Source organism: Rhodnius prolixus, unplaced genomic scaffold (assembly GCF_049639745.1).
Source record: "Rhodnius prolixus isolate KJV_2025 unplaced genomic scaffold, Rpr scaffold_4, whole genome shotgun sequence".
Lineage (NCBI taxonomy): Eukaryota > Metazoa > Arthropoda > Insecta > Hemiptera > Reduviidae > Rhodnius > Rhodnius prolixus.
Genome location: NW_027411614.1, coordinates 43,959,011 through 43,978,588, shown reverse-complemented (window position 1 = coordinate 43,978,588; position 19,578 = coordinate 43,959,011). Strand labels below are relative to the sequence as shown.

The window sequence follows — 19,578 nt, the reverse complement described above, 5'->3', positions numbered from 1 at the left end:
TCCTCTTTCCAAACCTATGAAAGATCTTTATTTGAATCACTAGTACAAGCTTTTAAAGAAAAGTGACTGATTGAACTAGAAGCTATTTCAGAAAAGCTTTTCATGACTTTCAAGTAATAAAAACCTTGTCAAGGACAGGTTCACGAACATTTTTGAACAGACTTTGCAAGTAATAATTGAAAAATTATAATGTAGCTTGTAAATAGGTCGATAATAATAGGAAAATATTGATAGGAGTTAAGTTCAGATTAAAAAAATGACTGGTTTCAGTGTCAGGATCATAATATTTATACTTTGGTACTCCAAAGGAATTAGACTGTTAGAAGAAACGTACCACTCCAGTGCAGATCTTTAAATTCAATTTTCATAAAAATAATTTCTAACAATAAGCATAAGATTTTTTTTGTGAAAGCCACGGAAAACTGAGTGTTCACGCCAGATAGATTTCTTATTTTAAAGAAAATTGCCGAAATGAATGCATATAAATTATTATTTTCCAAAAACTTTCCCATTAATGGTGAATGTCAATGCTGTTTTTAGTTGCTTAGCCTAGACATTGTTACTGCTATGAATTTTGTTTATTTTTATCTCATATGTTTTACAGCAAATAATGTTTTACATTCTGTGCTTTCTTATTAAAATGATTTTGCTGAAAGTTATACCTGTAGTATACCAGATCACGTTCCAGATTAGATGCATGCAGAATATCTAATAAACATCTTTACCTCAACTAAGTCACTAGTTTGTTAGGCCAGTAAAGAAGAAGAAGAAGAAGAAAAAAAAAAATGGTTGTTTTGCTAGATTCTGCAAGAATTGTCAATTCATTGTAGGTATGGCTACTCTGCGTTGTTTGTATGTAACAAGACATTCTCATTGTTATTATAGTACAATGCAAAGGCGTTAATTGGTCGCTTAAAAAGCAAAAATTTCTGCTCAAGGAAGTTACCAAATAGCTGTACGGAGTATCCAAAATTGAGAAATATCCTACAAGGAAATCATTTGGCCTCAGGTAAGTAGTGATATTTTTCAAAAATTTAGGTAAATGAAATAACTGAATGAGAGATTTACATTCTCTTATAGTTAGATGAAAGGAGTTTTTTTTATATCGCAAAACTGGCGTTTATTAGAAAAATAGTTTTTAATAGATAATTTTTGAGTTACGGTGTATACATACTTATATATACGTACTCACACAAAGAGACAAATCAATTAGTAAACACTTTTTCGTATTTAGGGGACTTTAAAAAGAATATTCCCTGAGCAAAATCAACTATTAATACCGTCTCTTATTATTAGAAGGCAAAGTATAAGTATTAAATATGTTGTTAACAAACATTTTAAAGTATTTTTTGTGACGTTTTAATTCTTCTTTGATTTGATTTGAATCTCAATTGCATTAAAAAATTTAGAAAACGTGTGAATTTTCGCACGCCGTTCTCCAACTATAAACGGTTTAAACAAAATCATCAAAACCATTCTTAATAAAGTGGGAGGAATTTGATCGCTAAGTTACATTTGCGATATGTCCCCCTGTTTAAGGCCAATCTAACATAAGGTTTCTGCAGTTTCTAGTTTTTGAAGTATTTTGACAACTTTCACGCTTTGAGTGTTTTCTAAAAACTATTTTTCGATGTAAGTCGACGTCAAAACTGACATTTTCGGGAAAAATTCGAAATAGAAAATTTGGAATGATTGCTATACCTTAGTAGTAAAAAAAGTAAAGTAATCGCCTATTTTTTCAGGCGGGGCTTAACGTCCAACTACCTAATTAGGTGTCGTGTACGGAGGCGACCAGCAAACATACTTTACTGTAAATTTCTTTTATTAACCATTAAATAAAATCCAAGGCCTATGACCGGGAATCGAACCCAGTACCACAATACATATTAGCTTTGCAGGTCTCACTTCTAACCGCTCGGCCACCGTAGTGCCTTATACCTTAGTAAGTGAAAGTAAAAAACTAAAAAATCCGAGAACCTTGAGAATTGTAGTAAGATGAAGCCGTGTAGATAGTTAACTGCTACACTTTAAAAGATTTATAAAAAATAAAAATAAATAAAAATAGTTGAACCAGAAAGAATAAAACCATCGTTTACCGAACGCACATTGATAGTTCTTTTCATATTGCCTGAAATTCTAAGTAGTTGGTACTGTTTGTATGTGTGAATGGCTAGGTAAATATTGAGTGGTAGGTACGATCTTCGTGACTAATCGATTCTCTTCAGGCGCGTGGACACGTGTGAGAACTGGCGCGTTCAAGAACATCGCTAACAAGAAAAAAAAAGAAGTAAAATTAAAGGAAAAAAATGCGGACGTTGCACTTGAATCATATTAGAATAATTCTTATTGTAACATTATCCTCTTTGTTACAACTTTGCTCCGATTCTTATTTGTAAATGGATTGTTTCTTAGGATTAATTTCATTTTTGAGTGCTTCTTTATGCTGGTTACTTCAGCAGAGTAATCTGTTGGTGCGATGATGCCCTAGTGGGAGACAGATATGAAATCTCTTGGTAGCTTGTGACATCTATTATCGACCGGCACGTAAAGATCCTTTCCCGTATCCATAGCAACGCAGTCAGCTGTAGAGCAATGGAGGATAAGATTAGGGTAAGTGTAGTGTATTATTTTTTTTTATGTATATAATCATCCAAGACGCGATAGACGAAATAAAAAATTATATAAGTTCACTATAACTCTAAAAATACTCCCATTTCCATACTCCTTCCTTGTTGTTTATCTCCTTCTTTTTTTTTTTCATGAACATTCTGTCAGTTTGAGTTTATTAAACCCCGTAGTTTTGAAGGCTACCTGTACCTTATAATATTTCGATGTAAGAGCAGGTTGCACAAGAATACACTTTTGTAATGGATGCTCTTGCACTTCTTACAGAAAATAAACAGCACGTAAGGTAGATGGGCTTAAAATTTAATTTAATAAACCTGTATTCAAGTAATTTCTACTTCCTTTTTAAGATTATTTGTTTTCTGGAATCCCTTTTCTTTAAAAAAGTTGGTTTCTATAGATTTGTCTTTGTATGTTAGCGTAGCACGTCTATGGAAAATTCTCAGAATCTTCAAATCCAAGACTTTAACCAGGGGATTCCACAAATTCAATCACTTTTAACATTACTAGAGAATCCAAAAATACCATTTTGGTCAATATCAATCTTTGGAAGTGGCAGTAAATAGACTTGCTGTTAGTCCAGGATACCATTATCTCTGAAAACTGGCTTGTCCACTTCGTAAAAATTTGTGTAAAATACTTGTGCGCGTGTATATGTATGTGTGTGTGCTCACCGCATGCAGTGCCACCATAGATAGATCCATGAATAAAGCCTATGTCCCCTGAACCAAATTTTTGGGAAAATTGTTTTCACTAAACGTGATGCATTTATAATAATACTAGCTGTTAGCCCACCAAGTTTAAGGCTATTCGTTGTAGAGTATTTCTAGAAAATTGTAAGTTTATTGCAGAAAAAACTTGAAACTCAGTTCTAAAAAATAGCCCTTCCTCCTCTAAACTAACAGAATTACTAACAATTACAGAATTTTATAATATATTTAGTCCTCTGGTTTGTTCCAAAACAGCACTTTAGAGTTTGCTTATCATAGCAATTTCTTGAGAAGTCGTTAAAAAACCATTTTTCTGGGAAAACATTTCTTAAATGGAATATAGGTAGGTAATTCGAATGCTAAGTTTGAAGAAAATTGTTTTAAAAAGCCATTTTGAAAAAAAAGAAAATTCCCAATAAAAAAGCATCTGTAGACGATTTTGAAATACTTCATTATTTGGACAAAATTTTTTGAATTTCTTGAACTAAAGCATCATTTAGTCATAATAAAACTTATAGTCTCTGTATAGGTGACTAGACAACTTCAACTTATATTCTACGCACTTATGTTCCAGTCTACTCAACTACCTAATAGAACTTTTAACTGTAAACTAACTGCAATTCAACTTCAAGCATGTTTTGTAGCAAAGAGTTGTAATTAAAAATCTCCAATACTATTCGCACAAATGTTAGCATCATGTATATAGATTAAAATGAACGTGCGTCCATTTCTATTGTGTATAAGCGGCACTCGAGATATCTGACTGCTTCAGTACGACCTGAAAGTTATGTATAGATGTACAATGGAGTTCTCTGTATTAAGATGACCATAAGACGTGTGATGAAATCCCGATGGACCGTGTGTTGTAGATCTTGGTCACGTTTATCTTAGAGAAGCGCCGAACCCACATGTTTTGTATTCATTTTCAGATTATCTTATCTGTATAAGTTTTATCATAAATCATGCATTAACATTTTAAAAATTATTACATTGGTACAAAAAAAAGTACTTGCTAGCTGTTCAGAAAGTAAATTCTTTTCAATTCTTTTTATTTTTTTTAACTCAGTATTTTTATTTTTACACATATGTATAAAAATACAAAAACGATTTTAAAAAAATGGTCAAAGTTCGGTGTTTTCAACGCTATGCTTTCTTGTGCACGTTTTTGACGATCAACCCTTATACAACTGTCCTACCAGACTTGAATTAAACTACCATCAATAAAGTTTCTTGAAAATTGAATTTTTTACAAAAAACAGAATGACTTTAATATTATAAATTAAAATTCAATTCAGTAAAGATAAACTTCCGGTCAGAAAGTATTGAATTTTGGTTAGATTAATCCTCATACTTATTAAATAGGTGTTACTTCCATCAAGTACTCTGGAAAAGCACATTAAAAAAGACCAACCACACCCTAACTCCCCCAAAAGTGCTGTTAATTGAATTCAACCAGAAGTTGTTCACAGATAGTAGACCCCCAAGATATCGCCAAACAATATACACAACTGTATGAAATATTGCTTGAATAAAAGGAATTTATATTTCTACATTTGAGCCAAATACCATCATTCTTGAAGCAGTAGTATAATGCGTCACAGCAAGTTAAAGTTTTGTTATCTTGTATCTTACTAAAACCCTCAAATTTGACCCTCAATTTCTCGCCTCACAATGTTCAGATTTGTATGAACTTCGGCTCAAATAAAGAATAGTTCTTTCTCTACATTTGGACCAAATATCATCTTTCTTGAAGTGAAGGAGTACTTTTTCTTGTTTTTTATTATACTGTGGACAAAGAAAATACAAAAATTAAAGACATTTATTATTTGTAATACCCACGACTGAAGTTCCTGAATAATTAATTTTAGACAAATAAAATAATTTAAACCAATTTTATTCAACCACGAAAATAGAAAACGCAATCAAGATAGTCGTGGCACTAGGCCACCATTGTGGATACCTAACATTACCTTCTCTCAGTTCAAATGTTCTAGAGCCTCTGATAAGGCACCGGCATATAGTAAAAGCTGTACATTAAACACTAGATCTTCCTGTACCGAACAAATCAGAGTTCAAATATGAAAAGTGATCAACAAGTAAGCGACTCAAATATTTAGTTTTAAGGTTCTCGGGAACTACATTGTAGCTTCTTGCATCAGCTTAAGTCCCATTAACAATGCTAAAATTCCAAGATTGAATTAAGCAGAAAAGCAAACTTATAGCTAGTTTTAACTTATTTTTCGAAGTTTTCTCGGTGATTAATGTGGGTACGTCTGCCATGAATATAATAAAATAGTATGTTTAGTGCTAGATAATATCGTTGATTTTAACTCATCCGTCTTAACACTCATGGTTTTTATTTGTTTGGAATTTTCATCCATTATCAGAGATTATTCTTCTGTAAGGGTACAGAATGAATCTGTATTTTGCTTTCATAACACTTTTATCTCACAAAACATGTAGGAAAACACTATTGTTAAACTGATGAACAATTTTTGATGGATGAACTACAGAAACCTGCCAGGGGTTAGAAAAACATGTTTTTAGTGTACAAGTCAGAAACAGTAATTAAAAACATTTTTGAAATTCGGAATTTGAAGAAAGCAACTAAGTTAGAACCTGAAGAATTGTAGCCAGAAAAAATCATGAGAGTGTTTTCATTAGTTTAAAACCAAGTAACATTAAACAATGTTTTTATTTTTTCGTTGCTTAGAATTGTAATTTTTAGTAAGTGTTTAAGAGTACAACGTAAAGCAGTAAATGTACTTTTATAACCTGGCCTAATCAAAGTAATTCTATCTTGAATTCAAGAAATGTAAAATTTTATTTGAACTGTTATCTATTTACTTTACATCCTCATAAAGATTTTTTTTATTTGCCGAAGCTAACAGACGATGAAGAGGAAACAGAAACTGAACAACTGGTTGAGATTGAACAGGAAGGTAAAGAATTTTATTTTCGTTTAACTTACTGAGTATATTTCATTCCTCATGTTAAGTTGACTAATTAATTACTATCAGGTATGGAGTTGCCTTCGTCAACAGTTGATGAACGGGACGATGAGGCTGAAGACTCATTGTCGTCATCTGGTTCGTCGACCCATGACGAACAGGCATACCAGGTGTAAGTTAATTAATGATGCTAGCCTTTCAGTTTTACTATGCATTATCCTAAATAATTATTACATCTAAATTATGACAAATAATTATTTACAGTTTAGACAAAGATGACGAGCTTATCAGTAGAAGATTTAGACATTTAGCCCAGTCCTTTAGAGAGAGAACTCAGAGAGTAAAAAGTAAATTCGAACTACCACCAACTCCGTCAACTATTAGCTCAGAACCTGGTAATTAATTCATAATTACTTTCAAAAATTTGATGGTTTAAATCGATATCTTTAAGGGAGTCCCCGTCATTTCAATTTTAATTTACTTGTAAAAAAATTTGTGATGTAGAAGATCTAAGCATTAAGGCAGCTATTCCTCCTGCAACTCAGACATCAGCTGGGGAAGCTGAAATGATGAACACATTATCTCGAGAATGGCTAGCAACTGCAGCTGCAACGGAGACTTCTAGAGCTATTGTTGAACCTCAAAGTAAGATGTTGTTGCTTTTTAATTCGTAAGACTCTACATTGCTATTGAAAAGGAAATTCGGCAATAACCAGAGAATGTTTTTATACTTTCTTAATGTCTCTTTATGTCGCGGTTGTTGATTAGACAGAGCTGATAGTAGGATGGTTTTGTGATTGTCACAGTAATCTTTCAGACTCACGGTTGTATCACTTACTGAGCATTGCAGATAAAGGAGCCAACAGCGGTGACTAATGAGGCTAATACCAGACGCCACTTATAAAGTTTTGTAGATAGAGGATTGTTTAGGATGTGAAGAGTTTATGATCAGAACTTTTTGCAGGAGCAGGTAGAAGAGCTTGGGTTGTTATTGTTCATTTTTCGCCGAAGATTGGGCTTGGTTTGCTGATTTTATTTTTCTTTATATATTCTTAGGGCCTTCTCTCATATGAATGATAACACCTTAATTTCTTTGTATATTAAGTAAATTTTGTTTTCGATTTCCTGAAGCCTCTGGTGAAGTTCACCAATGGTACCCGAAACGTAGAGCGTAACAATCTCTCGATAGAAGAATTTCTCTGGCCATTGCCGAACATCTTTCTGCTTGAGTAGTTATTAATTCCATTATTGAAATTCAAACTGAAGTTATATATGAAAACCGATTTCAATTATTTTCTATTACTGCTTGGTTAAAAGAAAGTACGAGATCGCCACTCACTATTTTAAATTGAGTTTTCATTCTTTTACCAAACAGCACGTAATAAAATTTGTTGTTTAAGTTGTCGATTTCACGAAAAAGATATCTTAGATATTTTATTAAATGTCTAGTATGAATTTAACGTGTATGGACTAGCAGTTTTGGTTGGCACTTATTGTAATAAAATTGATTGTGAGAGTTTTCTGGGGAAAAGGGTTTTCCTAAAGTGTTTAATTTTTTCTTAAATGATATTAAAGTATTAATAATTGGTGACATAAGTAAAAGAATTTAACATGTTCGATAAATCCGAATAAAATCAGTTTTCAGAAATGCGTATTTTTCAAATTCCGAATTTTATTGTTAACATGTTTCTTTAGATTTGTTTTATTTCCTTTCCTTATATAGCTGTTTTTTTTTTTTTCGGCGCATCAACATCTTGGTCATTAGCGCCATATATAGCTGTTTAAAATTAAATTGAAATAGCACAAAATTGAAGCTTAAAAACTAAAATTTGTTTTTTTTTCTGTGACAAAGTTAAAAAAAAAATTGTGTGTAATTTTTTTCACACTAGATTTTTGGATTTTGTTTTGCTCATCATAAAGCACATTATTTTATTTTATTAAATTCTACTTACAGGTTGTTTGTACATCACTTGGTTGACGCTGGTTACACTTAGTTATTTGTACAATTGTTTTGTCATACCATTAAGAACCACCTTTCCATATCAAACTCCAGAGAATATTATTACCTGGTTAGCACTTGATTACTCTATGGATGCTATTTACTTTTTGGATATGGCATTTATCAAACCCAGGATTGCATATTTAGAAGACGGTTTTTGGGTTCGTTGCATCAGAGATACGAGGAAAAACTATATCCGTAAAACGGAATTCTTGGTGAGATTGATCAAACTGTTATAAAATGTTTGTATGCATTAGTACCTGTATTTACGTTAGAAGTTTATTTTATGCTCATATGATTCCAGATGGATATTTTGTCATTGACCCCTCTTGATCTACTTTATCTATATTTTGGTCCCAATCAACCACTTCTTCGGCTACCTCGACTATTGAAGGTGACCTCCTTCAATAAAAAAGTTTCATACATTTTTTTTTTATTATTATTATATAAGCAAATTTGGTCATTATCTATTTTTATTTATTTAATTTATAGATACATTCTTTCTGGGAGTTCTTCAACCATTTTGACAAAGTTTCACCATCTCCATATATCGTAAGAGTGGCACGCACGCTGACATACATGCTGTATTTAGTGCATTTAAATGCTTGCGCCTATTATGCAGTATCAGTAAACGAAGGTATTGCGTCCAATCATTGGGTTTTTAATGGAGAAGGAAATGCGTAAGATATAACTGTTTACATTTTCAAATCAAATTATTCTTTTAAATTATGTCCCTATTGGCCAACTTTTTGAGCTCCATAAATTGATCTTAGCGTTCCAGTGAGTATACCTGGTTATAACTCTAAACGAGGCTTTTCATATCTCCATGATCAAAAAATAATGCGCATTACATTAGTAAATTATATTATTAGAGAGATAGACATTTATTCACACGGTTACTCTTTCATTATCCGTGTTCTGTTCTGTTGTTAACAAATTCTTTAACGATTAGGTTTCTTCCGCACACCTTAGAGCCCAAATTTCGTTGGCATATAATGTTATTAGAAAATTCAGCTACAGTTCATAAACTTTTAGTTTATTATGCCCAGATTAAAAGCTTTGCATTAACAATTTCATTTCTTAAAGTGAATTACACATTATGTGCTAATTCGATTCTCTTTATATAATTTATAGCGAAGTATACTCGTTTGATATCTTTTTCATGAAAAATACATTTAGTTAGGTGTGGAACTAGCTAAATTCACTGCTTTATCAAAAGTAAGCAATATGCGCTGGAACATTTGCTGTACCGATCAATGAAAATGTTTATAACTTCTCTCATTCCAGATACATTCGATGTTTCTACTTTGCTGTGAAAACAGCTACTTCTATTGGTAAAAATCCTCGTCCAGAAAATGAAGCAGAATATCTTTTCATGACTGCTAGTTGGCTAATGGGAGTTTTTGTTTTCGCAATACTTATTGGACAGGTATTCTATACTCTTCTTTTTTATCAAGATTTCTTTGCTTAAAAGTCTAACGATAACGTGATATTTTTAATAATAATCTAGATTAGAGACATTATTGCCACCGCTACAAGAACGCAAACTGAATATCGCAAACTCATGGATGAAACTTTACATCATTTAAGAAAGTTAAATCTACCGCCACGATTATTGGAAAGGGTGAAAACTTGGTTCTCGTATACTTGGCAACAACAGCACACACTCGGTCCGTTTTCTTAAAACACTCTTAATAATTATGAAATAATATATCGCGAATCTGATTATCACCTTCTTTTTTTGTGAAAATTAACATAGCATTTTAGAGGATTGTCTAGCACTCAACTCTCTCAGTTAAGACAAGCACTTGTTTTAATAATAAGATGTACAGGCCAGTGTTAAACTCTCCACAGATGACTGACCCCCGTTTCCAGATGAATCACGTGTGTTGGATACGCTGCCTCATAAAATGAAAACTGATGTGGCAATTAATGTGCACATTTCGACGTTGAACAAAGTGCAGCTGTTCAAGGATTGTGATGAAGCATTACTGCGGGAACTTGTGTTGAAACTTCGACCAGTACTGTACCTACCTGGAGATTACATTTGTAGAAAGGTTTATTAATTAGTATCTTTTAAATTGTTTTTCTTGAGCTTTTTACTTAGTGTCGTATAGTTTCAAATCACTAGAACCATTTTTATGTTTTTCTTGATTCCAAATATTATTTTCGATGGATTTTTATGTTAGGGTGAAGTTGGTCGTGAAATGTACATAGTTAAGAGCGGACAAGTACAAGTTGTAACCGGCATAGATGGCCACGAAGTACTGGCTACCCTTACAGAAGGTTCAGTTTTTGGTGAAATTAGTTTGTTGGAGATTTCCGGTGGCAATAGAAGAACGGCCGATGTAAGGTATATTAATTTTTGTAGAATTTTGTAGGGGATAAGAAGTCTAACACAAAAATTTTAACGTATTTAAATTCCTGAGTCAATTAATTTGTGCACCTGAAGCTACATTACATTGTATGTCAAGGAACTTCTGCATTCACGCATTATTATTATTATTTAATTATTTATAACTGTTCATTATTTTTTGGTGACTGATTCATTGCTTCAAAAGGATGAAAAAATAAAATCCAATTTCAATCATATTTTGTAGTTTTTATTGTGCCGAGCTTTCGACCTAGGGATTAGGTCATCTTCAAGCTAATTGACAAATTGTCTATGAGCAGATAAGACAGAAGACACACCAACCCTTTAATGATGTAAAAATATTACCTTGTCAATTAGCCCTGAAGATGACCCAGTACCTAGATCGAAAATTTGGCACAATAAAAAATTCAAAATATGACTGAAATTGGCATTTACTTTTTCATCCTATTATTTATAACATTATTTGAGGAGGACCTAAGGAAGATGTTCTTAATAATTAGTTTCTTCAAAAACCTTAAGGGATCTACTTGATTTTAATAGAAGTTTAATCTAAACTTCGACCTGGGCCTAATTTTACCGAGAATACTCTACGCCATGCCGTCTCGCTATAATGGAGCGACATCCCTGTTTATTAATAATAATTTAAATTATTTTGTATGTTTTTTTTCTTTTTTTCTCCCTTGAAAATATCAACTGGGTGTTTCAGATCGAATGGTTACTCAAATTTGTTTGTACTGAGTAAAGATGATCTTAATGAAGCACTTCGCTTCCATCCAAACGCTCAGGAGATACTAAGGAAGAAAGCTAAGTAAGTCAAATTTGAGAACAAATAACTGACACAGTATTTGCTTTTGGTTATCTCTGAATGGTTTATTTTTCTAATTAAATAGAAACCTGGTTAGACAAAATGCAGCTAGGGAGCGCAGGACTAGAGCAGAGGTTTTAATTGGAAATCCTGGACCTCTTTCTAAGCAGCCTAAATTACTACCAATCATAATGAAGGTATAACAAATAACAGTAATAATAATCATAAAAGACTTTATTAAATTCTTTTTCTATGTATATATATGCATTCATTTACAATAATTTGCATAAAATACATGTAGCAAAACTGTTTAAAGTAAATATAAACAGGCGCTTAAGACAACCATCGGCTGTAGGATGGTCGTAGACCGTCAGAGGAGAGTCTTGACTAATAATTAAAATAATTAAATTCAGCATTAAAAAACTAATATAGATAACAATAAATTCTATTAACATTTCGTACTAACTTGGATTGGTAAATTAAATGTAGGCAGATCTGCAATAATTTGATAAAAGGGCCAAATGTTTTCCATTTATATGTCTCTTGTTAGGTATTCATTATTAAAAAATGTTTTTGTTATCTCACTTAGTGCCGAGCAAACTGCCAAAAAGTGAAATAAATCTTCAATCTTCATAAATCCCCAACAGATCGCATGTAAAATCATATTTAAAATGTTTATAATTTAAATTAAGCAAATCCGCTCTGTATATAATAACCTAAATGATACTATTAAGTGGGATTGTTTCGTCACTTAAATAATCATTATGCTTTATCACTGTTCATTATTTTTGGTGACTGATTCATCCTACTATGCTTTATGCAAATGTGGTAGACGCTATTCTTTTTTCAAGTTATACCTCTAAAAAAAAAATGTACGACTCCTATCTTTCTTCAAATTGTATCTTACTCAAAACGGAAAGGCTATTTAATTGCGACCAATCTTTGTCACCTGTCTCAGGAGTTTCTCATCAAATTTCACTGTTCTTTTGTACAAATGATTCACAAACGCAGGGCTTCAGCAACTCGTACGCTTTTATTTCCTTGAACAAGTCTTAAGATTGTTATAATATCGTTTGTAGTCATCAATCATATTGCGGATCGTTTTAAAAAAAGCGTTTTATGTACTTGAAAATATTTTTAATTCAATTAATTGTATGTGTTAGATGTTGCCACCGAATTCAGGAACAGCTAAATTGTTAAAATATGGATCAAAATCTGCACCACGAGGTAGAACTCGCCGGCTGAATACTACGCACAATGAAACAGTAGATGATCCAATTGTGAGACTTTGTTCATATTATTATGTAGATTAGATTAGGTTTTGATTATTTACAAAATCACAATAAATGTTTGCCCAGAATGGTTGAGAAGTTTTAAAGATTCTTTTTAATTCATAATTTTTCATTACAGGATACTGCTTTAAGATGTCATTCAGTGGATTTGGGCATGCTTGGCTTTTTGGATCGTGAGTTTAAAATAAGTGCATCAGAAACACCTACCTTCCAGTGTAATGTCACTGTTCATAGAGAAATGTGTAATTAGTTTAGGTAATTAACAAAAAATATATATATATATATTTTCGAATAATTTTATTCCCTAGTAATAGATATATGTAGTTAGGGGAAAAGTTGTGAAGTAAAATGAAATTTATAGTTTTCCTTAAAGAATTTTAGATAACATTTTTGAATTCATTTAGTGAATCTATTTTTATATAGAATTCTATGTTAAACATATTTAAAGAAAAAACAAAACAAAATAAAAAACTATTCTATTTTATTAATGGATAGGAAAATAATCCCTATAAATTTTATTTCATCATTCAATTGAAATTACTATTAAAATGGATTCATAATGGTTTTATTTCAAAAGAGCAAATGCCGAATTTAAATTATAGACACAATACCACCAGATTTTCCTTTTATAATCGAACCGTTAATTATTTATACAATATCTTATTGAGAATGATACTGCAAGAGATGACTTTAATGCCTTTAAAAATGACAATTCTGAAAGTTTGGATTTATCCGCATCTGGAACTTGTACCAGATGATGAAAAGATTGAGAAAACTAACAGAATGAAGAAAATTTCATTTGATCTGTGTAGTTTGATTGATTTCCATATTAATTCATCTTATTCAAGTAGATCCAATTTATTTAAAACATCAGATTCTGATGAAACTTCTTGGATAATGTCAAATTTGTCGTTAGTAACAAGCTATCTCATTTACAACAAAGTTACAAAATAAAAAATGAGCTAGTTTCAGCTCAGAAGAGAAATTACGCTGAAATAGTTGCAATTACTGCCAAAACTTACAAGTCAGAACCCAAATGGGCATCCAATTTTTGATTGGCAAGGAAGAGTGGAATAGATTATTTGTATGACTTCGAGCAAGAACGATGTATGGAAACCAATTAGTCATCTCTTGTGTCACAATATGATTAGGTATGTATTTTTTGAAGTGTTTTACTTTTTATTGTGAACTTAAGTGACATACATGCACAAAGTTGTATGGAAACTAATTAATGTGTGAAGTTAAATTATTTATTTATTTATTGTACTAGTCATTCTATTTCGCTGCAAATTTAAAATGTATTTTCAATAAATACTAACATTGATATTTCCAAAAGAAAATTATATAAATTATTTTTTTTAAAAGAAAATTATACTTGTATTTGAAAAGAGCCAACCGCTATGGCGAATGTTACCAATTTGGGTACAACGATTTATGTTGATACACAACAGAAAATCTATAGAAACCTTTTCCAGAAAAAAAAATGCAACAACTATTACATACCAATGAAATACACAGATGAGAATGTGTAAATAAATAGAAAATATATATAATTTTGCGAATTATATATTATATATATACAGGGTGTCCCAAGCTATATGGATAACGACTTTTTCTCGGAAACTAAGATAGCTAGAAAAAAACTAAAAAATACGTGTTCCCTTAGTTTTTTGTTAGGAATCCAAATTTACTTCGTAAATTTTTTTCGGTGCTTCCCCTTTTTTGTCGGTTAAAGCTGAATCTATTTCTTTGGCAGTAAGGGGCAGGAAAGTGCATGTCTATGCATCTCTAATGGTGGAGGCCATTTCGAGCATAATCTGTAATATTAATGAGGAGTAAAATTTATGATAAAATAGTACTTTTCTTCTTATTCAATCAAAAAACCGTTATAATATTATCATTTTGACATTTCTTATAAGAATCATGTTTTCATTCAGAACTTCTAAAATATCGCTCACAGAAAAAAACCGTTCGAGTAAAAGTTTCTTTAAAAAAATAGAGGAATCAATTTCTGAAATAAAAACCCCACCTCCTCATTTGAAAAAATGAAGTTGGTGCCTGTATCTCGCTTCTGGAAGCACCGAAAAAAATTTACAATGTAAATTTGGATTCCTAACAAAAAACTAAGGGAACACGTATTTTTTAGTTTTTTTCTAGCTATCTTAGTTTCCGAGAAAATGTCGTTATCCATATAGCTTGGGACATCCTGTATATATAATTGTGCGAACTAAAACGTGAACATGAACGAAAATGTGGTGTAAACTAAATCTTATAATTCATTTTTGTTTTTAAATAATCATTTAACTTTTACATTACATATTCCCTCGTGATTAATTTAGTTTAAACTACAGAATTTTATTTTATTTATAAATTTTAATAATATACCTTAACCGTAATAATGATTATTAAAAGAAAAAGTTATGTTCATTGAAGTCACAGAGAAAAGAGAACTAATAATTTTTATTGAATCCAATTTCTTGATTCTAAAAATTTATGTTTCTTTTGTGTATTTATTTGTTTAAATTTTTGTTGTGCATTATATTTCTGTAAAAGTTATACTTTATTATATCTTTTTATCTAATAATAACTTTTTCGATGTTGCTTGCCTTTAAGAATATATCTTTGATATTACTTATTTGCAATATAGAGAGAAATTATTATTTAAACTAAAGATATTATTGTTGTGATTGATGGAAAAATGTGTATCTCACACAGCTTTCACAAACCTTTGTTTAGCCCCTGGTCAGAGAGCTATTTTTAAGACTATTTTGATGTCAGGTATTTTTTTGTCTATTTAATGGGTTTTCTTACGACTTTAATGGAGAAACGCCATTTTATCTTTCAATACATCGTTTAATTTTCTTAATCTTATTAGATAACTTTATTTTTTTTTTTATTAAGTGTCCGCAAATTTTGGTAACATTATTAATTACTTGTCAGTTTTTTTTTTTCCTTTCTGCGGTTGATTTTCATCTCTCACTGTTTTGCAAAACATCCTGAAACTGTACGAAAACTTTAAATCGTCCATGATCACAAATTAGAAGTTATCCTTATTGTTTCGTCGTAAGACCGTTTTAATTTACAAATAATAATATGCACATAGATCAATAAGTTAGAAACAGAAATGTATAACTTTTACGCTATATACATATCATTTCCTACTTTAACGTTTTGTGAATTTCATATTTACATTTCATCACTGTATAAATGTACAGTTCATATATACGTAAAGAGGACGCATTATTTATAACTTATACAATGTCAAGATTTCGATCTAAATTTTATAAGTTTTGGTTGCGTTTAATTTTTTTTTTTTAGTTGATTTTTTCACATTCTTCCATGAGTTCCTAGATGTGCTTGGAAGGAGGAAGATTTTCACCCTTAATAGTGTACTCTAAAGAGCTTCCGGCAACATGGGTGCTGACATCCACTTTTCCTGTTGGATTTATGCGTGGTCCGGTACCAATAGGTTCATTTTCTTCTCTAAAAAATTAGTATATTAATTTGTTTTTTGTAAGTTAGGATTGGCTAGTAATAGTAAAAGAATTTTCTATAATTGAAAAAAAATGATTAGCTTACTTGACCACTCTATATCCATGTTCATCTGCTACATAATGTACGGTTCTTCTAAAGTAACCATCGCTGTAGGAATACAGACCTCGTAATTTGAGTCCATCTCTAGTTTCTTGCCTGATTTGAGTATTATCATTTACTGAATCAGCCACAGCTGCTTTGAAACTATACCTTGCATTTTCCGCTTGCTCTCTGAACTTCTGGGCATCGAAATGTTGTTGCGTTTGGATTTCTTCAACGGGATTCAAATTTTCTATGGTATTCCGTAGGTTTAGTTCAGATTCTGGAACTCTTAGCAATTCAAAATTTGAAGAAGATGATGTTTGTTGAAGAGACGGTCCACCGTTTAGGGGATATTGTTCAAAAATGTCCTCACCAGATCTTTCGGTAAAAGTTGTAGACGGAGTCTCTACTATAAACGGTAATTCTTGGAAGAATGTTTTAACTTCACCGCCATTGATCCTCTGTCTGTTAGCTTCAGCCACAGCTCTTCTAAAATCTTCTTGCGCTTTTATTTGTTCTTTTTGTTCTGGTGTTAATTCTGCAATATGATCTTGTTGGTAACTGGGATGAGAGATGATAAATCCTTGTTGATTGCTTGGCAAGCCTTTTATTTCTCGGTATATTGGTTGTATATTCCTTAAGTCAAAAGTTTGTGCAGATTGCTGACTGAAGACTATGTTGATGCACAGCGCGGTCTTTAAACAAAATATATTTTTAATGCATTTTTTTTAGAAATGTAAACTTGAATTTAAATCTTATGCGACCAACGAGTTGTAATAAAGGAAGCACTTCTGATAGCTTTAACGCTACTGAGACTATGGCTTAAATTTTCACGATTAGTATGAAAGTAATAAATATAAATTATTAAGTATAAATTTCGTTTACCTCCTACACCCAATGTTTCATATTTAGAAAAGCAGACCTCCTCACTTGAAATGCTGCATTACCGCTTTGCCTAGCTAAGTGAATTGAGAAGAAAAGAGCAATGGACAAAGCCCTCTCCTCTCGTTTCCCTAATCTTTTCGCTTCCAGTTGTTGAATGAAGGAGGTTAGGGACTGAAGCTAAGTAAAGTTTGTGCCCTTTTCTCTTTAGTTCTCTGCCTCGTCTGAAATCATGGAAGATCTCTGGAGCTTACCTTCAATCTTTGAAGATTGTTCCTGGCTTAACTTTCTGCACCTGAGCGCTATAAAGTTTTAAAGAGTAGAAACTTTTCTTTCAGCCGTTTAAAAGCAGTATCTTCGTTGTATCCCCATTTCTGGTAAGGTCCTTTGTTAAAATTTCTAGTCTTCCTTTAGCATTACTCTTTTATCTTCGTTGTAATTTAATAAAAAGAAAAAAAAAAAAAACAGTGTACCGGTAACTGCTGCTTTAGTTTCAGTCATACCGCTGCTTGGGCCCGTTCCTCGAGTGTTAAACTTCAGTTAACACTTAGAAATTAAGAAAACATAATTTTATACCCAAAGAAAACAATAGACAGAGAGACAAAGATCTAGGTAATATTTTGCGTTACTAATGAAACTACTTCTTTAAAAAAAGACTGAATTTTTCTTTTAAGATATTGTCGTAGTTCTCCCTCAAATTTGTAACTAACTTAATTACTTAAAAATAATAGAAATAACCATCAGGACTAATAAATGATCAAACTAGAAATTTAGAGTTTTTCTATTAAACCGATATCTTAAATATCCGAGGTGTCCTTTAAACAGTATTCTATTTACTAATAATATACTAAATGTGCGTTACGTAGTTTATATTATGTATTTTAGTAAAAATAACTGAAAAATCATTTTAGTTATGTGGTACATTCGGTTGATATGTTGGGCACACCTTAACGTCTAGCTATTTTGGTGGTTCCAAAACCAGATTTTAAACTTGGTCTTTTTGCTTTTTTCCATTTACGCTTACTAAACTATGACGTAATTTACCTACTTTTCTTACTCCCAGGGAATCTTACGACGTGTTTTTATTCAGATGAAAATTAAATTCTAAAATCAACTGGTCGCGATATTTTCTTTTACAGAGATATGAAAAGAAAAAAGAATAGATTTCCTAAAATGTTCGAATACAGCTTGACTAGTTTCAATTTTCTGGAAAGTCGAAAGTGTTATAATTTCTTGTCATTTAATATTCTTTGGAAAATTATATTTAAAAAAGGTGGTTGGATAAAAATAAAACGAAAAGGGAGACAAATTTCTATGAAGAACAGAAATCACTCTAGTTTTACCTGTAAGACCAACAGCTGCTCCATGCTTTCTTTGCTTGAACACTAAACTTGTTATTACCTCTTACACTAAGTATGTATATATATATATATATACTATTAGTGAAAGTGTAGGGTTGCTTCACCTTCATTGGGAGAAGAAAACCCTTAGGCATCACAATAGTTTTAAGAGGTGTTAATTCATTATTGAATTAAATGACGATTAATGTGGAAGTAATTACGAAGTCGACATTTTAGAACAATTAGAGGATATTCAATATTTTTTTCAATTTGCAGATTTTGTTTGCTTGTGTAGAAATTTAGTTTAGTATTATTTAAGTCTCCTCTAAGCTTTGTCTACTTTGTCAGCTTTTGTTGAAATAAAAACAATCTAGATTTCACTTTCTTTAGAATTTCTTCAATTTAGATTTCATTAGAATTTGCAATGTCTTTTATTGGGTTTCATTTTACTCATAAGAAGAGAGGTTAAAACGTGTTGATATTTGAACAGTGAACTAATATTTTGTAGATAAAAATGGCCAGCACAACAGTCTGTGACATCCAATAAATTCTTTATAGTAATGAAAATTTAATGCTGTAAAATTACTTAAATGAAATAATTGCTGATATATACAAGGCGATCTACTTAAAACGCACCAATCTCTAATAACTTAGGAAAGCGGAAATCCGGAAAAATCCATTAAAGTATGTTTTTTTGCCTAGTTTTCAAATTTTCCATCCCGATGCTGTATTTTCATTTTTGGCAGAGTTACGGCCAAAAAACTGATCGGGGTTTCATAAAGACCACTGGTTTGGACAATGATTATGAAAACTACATAAAAAAATTGTGAAAATGACGTTGACCTCGTTTCGATATGCCTAATATTTGTCTAGTTATTTAAGATCAAAGTTACAGCTTTATCTATTCGTGATCGGTTTTCAAAATTAATTTTCCACCAGAAATACACATTTTGGGAGGTCCTCTCACTGCAAAAAAACGTTATTTTTGACGCAAAGAACAGAAATAATAATAATTGAAGGTTTT

At 31.5% G+C, this 19,578-nt stretch overlaps 2 protein-coding genes across 5 annotated transcripts in view; one reads left to right on the top strand and one right to left on the bottom strand.

Annotated features, from left to right (window-relative positions):
- The window catches only part of CngB (Cyclic nucleotide-gated ion channel subunit B), a 31,759-nt gene that overhangs the window by 10,831 nt on the left and 1,350 nt on the right, over positions 1 to 19,578 (top strand). Inside the window, exons 3-19 of one of the 4 annotated variants that reach the window (XM_074131781.1) lie at positions 886 to 1,009; positions 2,460 to 2,610; positions 6,220 to 6,277; positions 6,356 to 6,458; positions 6,551 to 6,681; positions 6,791 to 6,931; positions 8,241 to 8,500; positions 8,590 to 8,679; positions 8,778 to 8,965; positions 9,573 to 9,714; positions 9,796 to 9,955; positions 10,161 to 10,342; positions 10,475 to 10,638; positions 11,366 to 11,467; positions 11,550 to 11,661; positions 12,628 to 12,744; positions 12,875 to 13,907. In XM_074131781.1, the coding sequence (XP_073987882.1) occupies positions 2,593 to 2,610; positions 6,220 to 6,277; positions 6,356 to 6,458; positions 6,551 to 6,681; positions 6,791 to 6,931; positions 8,241 to 8,500; positions 8,590 to 8,679; positions 8,778 to 8,965; positions 9,573 to 9,714; positions 9,796 to 9,955; positions 10,161 to 10,342; positions 10,475 to 10,638; positions 11,366 to 11,467; positions 11,550 to 11,661; positions 12,628 to 12,744; positions 12,875 to 13,006 (2,100 nt within the window). In that variant the 5' untranslated portion in view covers positions 886 to 1,009; positions 2,460 to 2,592 and the 3' untranslated portion in view covers positions 13,007 to 13,907. Of the gene's footprint in view, positions 1 to 885; positions 1,010 to 2,412; positions 2,611 to 5,277; positions 5,432 to 6,219; positions 6,278 to 6,355; positions 6,459 to 6,550; positions 6,682 to 6,790; positions 6,932 to 8,240; positions 8,501 to 8,589; positions 8,680 to 8,777; positions 8,966 to 9,572; positions 9,715 to 9,795; positions 9,956 to 10,160; positions 10,343 to 10,474; positions 10,639 to 11,365; positions 11,468 to 11,549; positions 11,662 to 12,627; positions 12,745 to 12,874; positions 13,908 to 19,578 lie in introns of those variants that run through there. The other 3 variants (XM_074131780.1, XM_074131779.1, XM_074131783.1) reach the window with 3 other exon arrangements.
- On the bottom strand, positions 16,022 to 18,581 carry LOC141455611 (uncharacterized). Its single transcript, XM_074130792.1, has 3 exons — positions 18,558 to 18,581; positions 16,336 to 17,027; positions 16,022 to 16,239 (listed from the first exon to the last, which is right to left on the bottom strand). The coding sequence occupies exons 1-3, from the start codon at positions 18,579 to 18,581 to the stop codon at positions 16,104 to 16,106; spliced, it is 852 nt and encodes a 283-aa protein (XP_073986893.1). The 3' UTR covers positions 16,022 to 16,103.